General features: G+C 33.7%; 1 protein-coding gene across 2 annotated transcripts; it reads left to right on the top strand.

Annotated features, from left to right (window-relative positions):
- Positions 1–8631: 8631 nt before the first annotated feature.
- On the top strand, positions 8632–10049 carry LOC132177285 (NAC domain-containing protein 2). Of its 2 annotated transcripts, none has more exons than XM_059589544.2 (3): positions 8632–8891; positions 9000–9280; positions 9377–10049. In XM_059589544.2, the coding sequence occupies exons 1-3, from the start codon at positions 8726–8728 to the stop codon at positions 9767–9769; spliced, it is 840 nt and encodes a 279-aa protein (XP_059445527.1). In that variant the 5' UTR covers positions 8632–8725; the 3' UTR covers positions 9770–10049. The 2 variants fall into 2 exon arrangements, with proteins under 2 accessions (XP_059445527.1, XP_059445528.1); XM_059589545.2 differs by having other exon boundaries at positions 8736–8854.
- Positions 10050–10129: the final 80 nt, after the last annotated feature.

Here is a 10129-nt window from a genome sequence, read left to right as displayed (position 1 = left end):
AAATCAAAAGTAGTTTTGTTATAAAAATTTTAAAAAATAAAAATGAAACGGTTGTTGTGAGTGCTCTTAATTAGTACTCACCAAAATCCAAATTGTTAAACTCAGCAAATTCGTGACTTTTGTTCACTTATCAAAATAATAAAAATTTATTTATTTATTTTTCTCATACTCTCATTCCACCCAACACATTCATGTTGGAACACGAAGGCAAGCCAAACCATTGATCACCATCGTTAGGAAAAGACAAATTTTAACAAATATAACCATTATGATAAGTCAAATATTTTTTTTTAAAAAAAAATACCCGTTAGGTTAGGAAAATAAAATTTCTTAAAAATATATGATTGTTAAAATAAAAACAAATAATCAAAAATATAAATTTAGGAAAAGAATAAAGAAATATTTTAAAAATAATATTTAAATTAAAGAGTAAAAATGAATAGGTAAAATGATAATGCAGTTATAAATGCTTTAAACAAGTTTATAACTAAATAGATAAATAAAAAAAATTGACTAATAAAATTTGGTGAGTGCCTTAATTAAGAATCATGTCATGGGGGTTTACGTTTTTAATTATTAAAATACATAATATAGTGCACGACAGGCTACATGTAGTTTTCTTTTTCGATCGCTTTCGTGCACTAACTCCTATTTATTCCGTTGAAAGCCCTCACATTAGATTTTGTTTTTGTTTTTGTTTTTTTTTTTTTTTTTCTAAATATATGGAATTAAATGAAGTTTTACTTACTTATCAAATAGAGTTAGGCTCGCGCACTGTAACCATGTAAGCCTAGCATTTGTAGATATGTTAGAATCTAATAAAACTTTAATATTTTGCCTATTAAAATCTTAGGTTACAAAAAGTATATGGCCCAAATTGAATTTTTTATTATTTCAAATATTTTAATTTAAAATTAAAAATCAAAATAATAAATAAATAAATAAAAAGATTTTTAAGGGGTGGTCCAAGTTTTTTATTATTTTGATTTTGAATTTAAAATTAAAAGATTTGAAATAATAAAAAATTCAATTTGGGGCCATGTGTCCTTTGCCACTTAGGATTTTGATGGGCAAAATGTGAGAGTTTTATTAGATTCTAACATTTCTCTGAAGAAAAATCATCATTTTAAAGAGGAACGCTAAGCTTACAAATAAACTTTTACAACATGATGTGGCACAACAGAAGCATGCGTGTACAACACCTAAAACACAAACCCGTCTTGCGCTTGAGGCTTGAAAAGAGAGTAGTAGCTTATTCTCCTTTTCTTCATCAATAATCATCATCTTCTTCTTTTTCTTCAATGTTTTCTTGGTCTTCCTCAACTTCGAAGTGGGTATGATCCTCTTCTTTCTACTTTTGTTATTATTGTTGCTTCTTTGGGGTTGGGTTGCCTTAATTGGTGGATTTGAATTCAAGCCCTTTGCTTTCTCGCCATTGTTGCGGCTGATAGATTAACAATTGTAGCTCAAAGAGATGGACTAGGGTTTGAGTATAAGGGTCTGGAATCCCATCCTTGTTGCTAGTGAAGTGGGTTCTCCAGCAAGGACAGGATAATAGCATCTATGCGGTAGTTGTGACTAGGCTTGGGCAACTTCACTGCGTGCCGCGTACTGACCGTAACCAACTAGATGACGGATGGTAGGCGGAACGGAATTTTTTATTCCGACATTGTCGATTCGATAGGCGGAAAGGATTTTGGGAAAGTTGGTTTTCGACCGACACCGACTTGACTTCTACCGCCTCTCAAAACGATGCCATATTGATATGTCAAAACAACACCGTTTTGAATATTTGTTAATATTCATTATATTTCAGTGACAAAGATAGTTACAATTGCTTCACGCTTATGTAGCTCAGTTAGTTGAGCGCAAGGCTTTTTGCCTTTGGTCCTGGGTTCGAGCCCCATGCAAGGCGTAATGTTTATGATTTTACTTCAAACAAAAAAAATTTCCTATCAAAACGGCGTCCTTTTGACTTAATATGTGGCCTATATATATCTCAAATGAATCTCTCTCTCATTTCCCCTAACCCTAGCCAGCCATCAGTCTCATCTTCCTCTCTCTGCCTCTCTCTCTCTCACCCTTCTCTCATCACATTTCCTCCTCTCTCACTCTCACTCATGACTCCACGTCTATGTGTTTTTTTATATGATTTTGATTATATGTTTTTTTGTTTGGTTGCCAAGAAAGTGGACGAAAAGAGATATTTTCTTGCTAAGCATGTTTTAAACTGTGATTGGCTTCGAGTTTATGTACCTTTTATGGTTCAAGTTGTGTTCTCTGACTGAGTATTTTTAATCTGCTTTAATGCTTTTTATTTTTTTATTTTTTTATTTTTTTTTTCTGCTGTTTGGTTGCCGAAAAAGTGGAGGAAAATTTTTTTCTTCCGGTTTGGACTTGATTTTCCAATCCAGATAAGGCCCAGCCCAAACCGACATTATCAACTGTCACCGTAACCGACTCGTTGATGTTGGTACAAATCTTCGTCGGAAAAAGTCTATGAATTTACCGACTTTAGTGTGGTTGAAGTTTTTTTCTGCCGACACCGACTGATGTCCAGGCCCTGTGACTACCGCATTGAAGCCAGATCCTTAAAACACATACCAATCTTGACACAAAAACAAACTTGGCAACTCGCATGATCATGTAAAAAACACGCGTTGTCTTGTTAGTTTCTATGAATACTGATCCCCCAAAAAAAAAAAAAAAAAAAAAAAGCCCCTCTTTCAGTCCGGCCTACCCATTTACCAAAACACAAAAAGCTTCTCGGATTTGTTTCTTATACTGCAATCCTAACGGAGTAGTACTGAATGTCTATTTTGCAGGTAAGTATAGCATTTCACCTACTAAGACATAGTTTTTCATCTTCATCAACATATTTATCGGTCCCCTCTATCATTTTCAGCTCATTCAAAACTGAAACACATTAATTTAACAAGCCAGTTTAGTTGTAACTCTCACCCTTCAAATGTCTTCAATGTTTCCTCCTTTTTTTTTTGCCTGTCATCTCTGCATCTACCCTGAAATTGCCAAAATTGCAAGTCTCCAACTTCATCGTAATTGCTGGCAAAGCCATTTTCTAGTATCTCCATTCTAGTCATACGAACGACAACCATTTTCTGATATATCTGTCGAGCTGATATATGTATCTCCAACTGCAAAGTCATCTCCATTCTAGCCATACGAATCACAACCCTTTTCTGATATATCTACATTCTATATATCATGTAAAAATAAAAATAGTTAAATTACTGGTCTTGCTTACACTTACCGTCAAGATGCACTTACAAAGGAAGGTGTTCTCCCTCTGGAAATGAGTTCATACTGAATTGTGATGCCTTCTTCAAACCACCGCGGGCAAACTTGTTGATTTTGAGACTAAACAGGGTGGAAGACAAACTGCGGGGTTTATATTTTCAACGGACTCACAGACATACCTGGACAGGTATTCTAAAATTGAGAACCAAATTTTGTTTCATATATATTAGAATATACGTATATGTTGTCTTAATTTTCTATTTGTTATTTGATATATTAGGGTTGCCTTGAGGTGTTTATGCAGTTTGTAAGGAAAGATGAGTTTATGCAGTTTGTAAAGGAAGAGGCAAGTCGTAGTAAACTGACTTACTAAATTAATGTGTTTCCGTTTTGAATGAGCTGAAAATATTAGAGGAGACCTATAAAAATGTTGATGAAGATGAAAAACTTTGTAAGGGTATGTCTTAGTAGTAGGATGATATCATGAAACAAATAGTGTATTATCCAGCAAGGGTGGTTATTTTAACCATTCAAAATACATATATATATTTTTTTATTTTAGCTATTAATTTTTTACTACACACTCTAACCGAACATCTATTTTAACCGTATCTTTTAATTAAATATTATTTTATTATTTTCTATCGTTCCCTTTTCTTTCCAATCTCTCTCACACACATAGCAAAAATTGATGCGGTGAAGATCACAACTTCTGGAGGGAGGAGAAAGAGATGCGAAACGAAAAATTGATGCCTTTTCTTTTTGCTCAGATCCACTTCTCATGCAATGAATGATTTTCTTTGTCTATGGATTTCTATGGATCTCTGTTTCTCTGCCTCAAGAATTTCTTGAACCCGTATTTGGATGACAGTGAGGGTCCGGTGAAGATTGGAGAGTGCAGGGAGAAGTGTGATAATTAAAGACCGTAAATGTGTTGGTTTCATTTACAAATAGAAAACAAAAAGACCCAACAAATCATACACTCAGAAAATCAAACGATAGGCCATTTGATTCGAATGGTTTGGATTTGAGGTTGTTTGAGGGAGAGAGATGAGGCGCTGGGATTGAGTTTGTTTGAGGGTCCGTGGGAGAGAGAACTCAGAGAAAGGGTGAAAGAGAGACAATGAGAAAGAAAAGATTAAAAAAATTGAAAGAAATGGAAAGTATAATTAAATAATACTTACAGTGAACTTTCAAATATAAAAGTTCATTGTAGCATTTGTAGAAAGAAATGCAATTTTACAGGTACTGCTGGAAGAAGAAAAAATGCTATTTAACTTAAAAGGGCTGTTGGAGATGCTCTTACCAACTCAATAATTCAGCAGGTTGGTGAAACGCTTTACCTACCTGCAAAATAGACATTCAAGACCACGCGTCCGGTTCCGGTTCTGTTCACCGTGCTTTCTCATGTACTCCGTTAGGATAGCAGTATAAAATTGATTGATGTAAAAAGTAACAAGGATGCGTAGTGGTTGACAGTTTAGGTGAGGGTAGATGAGGGTGGAACTGGGCGTGTGATCCTGGTCGTACTTACATTCTGTTCACCGTGCTTCCTCATGTACTCTGTTGTGTGTTTGGTAAAGGGTTTTGATTTGATACTGTAGTAAAAATTGATTAATGTAAAAAAAAGGTAAAAATATTTTTTCTTTTTGAAAAAATGAAAAAATAAGAATGTTTAGCATGAAAAAATTAATTGAATAATAATAAAAAGTGATTGATGCGATGTAAAAAGTAATATTGTTATAAAAATGAAAAAGTGAGATGAATAGTATTAAACCAAAAGCTTTTACCAAACACATCTTTCAAAACAAATCCGAGAATTTTGTGTTTTTTGGGTAAATAGATTCCGGCCTGAAAGGGGGCTTTTTTTTTTTTTTTTTTTTTTTGGATCAGTATTCATATAAATTAATAAGAATGTATTCTTTATATGATCATGCGAGTAGCAAGTGTGTTCTTGTGTTAAGATTGGCGTGTGTTTTAGGTGTTTGTACACGCATGCCTCTTTTCAAGGATAGAAAATGATAGACATAATACATGCATATGTTAGATGCACATTTTTTTAATTTTTTTAAAAATAATAATAATAGAGAGAAAATGATAAACATAATGGGAACAAACTTACGAGACCATGCAATAGTGGTTGTGGTATATTATAGTTAACCATCTTGGGGACTGTAAAGTTGATCGATTACAAAATAAACATAATTTTATATGACTTTTTAATTATCAAATCACACATTATTGGTTTCCACTTGTTATATTTTAAACCCGTTACAACTTATAACCTATCATGTCCATTAATAATTAAATTCTTGTTAAATCAATAAAAGCACTGGCATCAATCATTGAAAAAAAAAAAAAAAAAATCTTATGTAGTGATGTGAGATTACGTAATTCTTATAAAAAACAGTCTTAACAAAATTTCATATATGGTGATGTGAGATTACCATTATGGTATTATTAAATTACGTATAGTGCAGTGTCTTATACCATACAAAAAAAAAGTCATCGAGAAGTAACTTAATCAGCTGAGACCATATCTCATGAAGCGGAAGTTATTAGTTTGAATCTTCTTCTTCCCTTGTGGGGAATCTGGGAATATATAAATAAAATAATAATAATAATAATAAAGGGATTACGTAATTCCTTCCCAATTTTTCTCAGTCTTGTTTACTTTTCTCATGTTCCTTTAAAAAAAATAAAAAAAAGAAAAAGAGAAATATTCGCTAAACTATCACGTGATTGTTAATGTCCTTTCAAATTATCAATTATTTTGGTACCTCATATAAACTATTAAAAATTGTTAATGTTTCATAAAATGACAAAAACACCATTAATAAAAAAAAAAAAAATCTAAAAATTTTAAAAAGCAATTAATAAACAAAAGAAAAGTCGCAGGGCGGTTCGGCTGGACCAACCCTGGTCTAAACGTTTTTGGGGTGGTGGTTGAATCGAAACATTCCTTTTTCTTTTTTTTTTTTTAGTTTTTCTTTTCTTCTTGAATTTATAGTATTATTTTTGTTCTATTACATAGTGTTTTAATCTTTTCGTTTGTATTGGGGAAACATTGACAGATTTGCGTGATTTCAATGAACATTGACAATTATTCTGCTCTCTTATGTGGCAATTAGGGTATGATTGTCAAGGGTGTGTTTGAGAAATGACTTGAAAAATAGGGTGGACTAGAACTGTAGCAGATTTAATTAATGTGAAAAAAAAGAATATTTTGTATGAAAAAGTAAAAAAATTTATTTTGTATTAATAAAAAGTGATTGATGTAATGTAAAAAGTAAGAATGTTATGGTTAATTTTTAGAAAAAAATAATAATTTTTTTATCAAGTTCTTTGTCAAACACACCTTAAAGTGTGTAGTGTAATTCTAATTTTCACTCTACTTTTAAAATTATTATTAAATGAATATTTATTAAGCTTTAATTTAATAATAATTTTAAAAATCATCTAAAAAAATATATATACAAATAAAAATGTTTGTAGCTTCAGCCGCCCTTAATTCCATTCTTATTCCAAGCGAAAAGTACCCTCGTAATGATCTCCACCTTTTCCCCCCTTCGAATAATAAAAAAAGAAACTTCTTCACGCGTGCTACGAAAAGTGGCTGATTAGATGGAATTTAACGGCTCAAATTTCAGAATATTCGTTACCGTGTAAATTTCAATAAAAAAATAGGAATCAATTCAACGACGCCACGTGCCAAGTGTGATCTCAATCCAAAGGCCACAACCACACCACGTGCTATTATAATATTATTAAAAAACGTTGTCAAAATCAAGGGGGCTTATCCGCTCCCAATAAGGGCATTAGTGACGTGGCAAGATAAGAACCACTATAACCATCACCCACATTTCTTGTAACCTTATCCTAGCCTCCTCTTTTCGGCAGGACACGTCACTCGGTCAAAGTGGAGTTGATGTCGACGTCTGTTGGCTGATTGGTTAAGATGAATGGAGAAACTATATCTTTTTACTCAATCAATTGTTTAGCCCTTTATGATTATTATTCTGCTCTCAACCAATCATTTACTTCATATTATTAAAGTTTCAACGTGCCTATTTTGTACAGCAACCTCTATGGTATCCTATTCGGTATATACTTTGAGTATCATAATACAACTACTTTTTTTGGTTAGTTCCAAAAGAAACACAATATATTAATTTAGTGACCATTATATCATCTTCCACTTTGAAGTTAGAATAAAATATATATTCGCTCCCAACCTTTATTTTTTTTTGAAAAAAAAAATATATATTCCCTTGGTTTTAAACAATAGTATATTTTTATTTGAAAAAAATATGCCCTATTATATATACTGTCCATATTACCCGTATTACTACAATTATTTTTTCTTATTAGAAGTACAATCTAAGACAAGATTAGAAAATAAATAAGTGATATTTTTAATACAGTTTTCTTAAATATTGTGCTTTTCAGGAGATAAATATATATAAATTACTAATTAAAAAAAAAAAAAACAAAAAAACGAATCCGCAACTTTATCCGTTATAGTCTATTAACATTTACCAACACGTTGATCTATTCTATTATATACTATTTTTTTCCAAGTTTCTACGTCTCTATTTTCAAACACAAACTATAATATAATTAGACAACATATAATTAGTTTACCTTGGACTATGTGATCACCGTTCACTTGAACAGAGCACATAAACCCACAAAGTCATGGAATTTGACGTATCTTATCTACCTCCTTTTAGATAATTAATTAGGATGCACACTGTCATTTTGCATGTGATTACTATTTAAATAATAATAATAATAAAACTAGCAGCTTTGCAGTTGAGTTACGGATGAGGAGGCCTATAGACCAGATTAAAATGCCTTGGTACCATTGAATCAGTGTTGATAGAGTAGACTGCTATGAATGTTGCGAAGCATGGTAATATGTTACAATTGAGATCAACAGTTAGTTGTTCAAATTGTTAGGCAGTGAAAAAGTACTTTATGTAAGATTCAACGGGACAACTCAAAATTCATTTGACCCGGTAATCTCTCTCGCTAATTGCGTGAATCCCTATCCATCTTTTTCCTAATGGGGGTGATGGTATTGGTGTGTGAAAAGATTATTGTCAAGTTCAATGCTTGGTGTGCGGCTGAATATTGAATTATACTCGTATTGGAATATTGGATAAACCCCATGCGGATAGGCTTTGCCAAAAGGAGTTCATATCATCGAGGTTTCCCCAGTCGTGCGAGTGGTGCTGATAACACCAATACGAGGTACGAAAGTCAAAGAAACGACCAATCGAAATGTGGGCTGGGCGAGCACAAGCCGACAAAGCACCTCGCTGATAAAAGGGCTAACCCTCTCCCGTTAAACATTTCAAACACTCCAGCATTTCTTTTCTAAGCTCTCCTTTTCCCTTATAGAGCAAGTAAAACATAGAAAAAAGATATTTCCAGATTTTGGGAAATTCTTTGGAGAAGTATAATGGAGGCTAGAGCCGGCTCCGACCTTCCTCCTGGGTTTAGGTTCCACCCAACTGATGAGGAGTTGATCGTGTATTACCTTCGGAACCAAGCAACATCAAGGCCATGCCCTGCTTCAATGATCCCGGAGGTCGATATTTACAAATTTGATCCATGGCAATTACCCGGTTAGTATTAATATTTGCACGCATATATATATATATATATGTATATATGTATATATGCTTGGTTATTGACGTTAAATTGATTGATGTGTGTACTTTTTGTGAATGCAGAAAAAGCAGGATTTGGAGAGAATGAATGGTACTTCTTTAGCCCGCGGGATCGGAAATACCCAAATGGGGTGCGGCCTAACAGAGCAGCGGTGTCCGGGTATTGGAAAGCCACCGGCACCGACAAGGCTATCTACAGTGGGTCGAAGTACGTCGGGGTGAAGAAAGCTCTCGTGTTTTACACGGGCAGGCCGCCGAAGGGCGTGAAGACAGATTGGATTATGCACGAATATCGCTTATGTGATTCGCGTAAACAACCCAGCAAGCGTATGGGATCCATGAGGGTAAGCCTTTTTTTGATTCAGTTTAATTTCAAGAATTTGCTCATATGCCCTTCAGTTAAACTGATCACTTCAATTTCTTGTGTTTGTTTGTTTCAGTTGGATGATTGGGTCCTATGTAGGATCTATAAGAAGAAGCCTATGGCCAAGTCTTTGGAGCAAAAAGAGGAAGACTTTCTCCTGCCTGCTCAAATTGATGTGACGACAGAGCAACAACATATGCCAAAATTTCCAAGGACCTGTTCCCTTACTCAACTATTGGATATGGATTATTTGAGCTCAATCTCCCAACATTTATGTGACAATTCATACAACTCAGCCTTTGATTTCCAAAACATCATGGGCAATGATGAGAAACCCAAGCTAGGGGAAATGCCCTACCAATATATGATGGATTCAGCCTCAGGGAAGTTTCAAGTGAATCAGGGTAGCATCCTGAGCCAGCCTATATTCTTGAATCCGGTGTATGATATGCCTGGCTTTGACCGCTAAAGAAATTAAAAAAAAAAAAAAAAAAAAAAAAAAAACTGTTCTGGTTTATATATTATAATGGGCATCAACCAATGAGAAGTTGTCTCCGAGATATCTTACATCAGGAACTTGATTCCCAATCGGGTAGATCATATAATGTCAATCTTGTCTATAAATAATCAATGTGAGCTTCACAAGTTTACGTGATCCCCTCTCTTTTGGGTGACTGCAAATTCTGTTTTATTAGACTTACTAAATCTATATAAAAGTAATGAAAACATGTTAAAAGTGTTAAACTATTCACTAGGGGTCTGGTTTTGCAGTTCGTCAAACACCTGCTATTCATGGAAACAATTCATAGAACCGCCACCCACGGTTTGC

Source organism: Corylus avellana, chromosome 4, assembly GCF_965113065.1.
Source record: "Corylus avellana chromosome 4, dhCorAvel1.hap1.2, whole genome shotgun sequence".
NCBI classification, from domain to species: domain Eukaryota; kingdom Viridiplantae; phylum Streptophyta; class Magnoliopsida; order Fagales; family Betulaceae; genus Corylus; species Corylus avellana.
The sequence above is the reverse complement of the archived record's forward strand: the minus strand, read 5'-3'. Positions and strand labels throughout refer to the sequence as shown.

Coding starts and splice junctions, on each gene's coding strand:
- LOC132177285 (XM_059589544.2), top strand. CDS start 8,726: ATGGAGGCTAGAGCCGGCTCCGACCTTCCTCCTGGGTTTAGGTTCCAC. Junction 8,892..8,999: donor TGATCCATGGCAATTACCCG/GTTAGTATTAAT, acceptor TTGTGAATGCAG/AAAAAGCAGGATTTGGAGAG. Junction 9,281..9,376: donor AGCGTATGGGATCCATGAGG/GTAAGCCTTTTT, acceptor TGTTTGTTTCAG/TTGGATGATTGGGTCCTATG.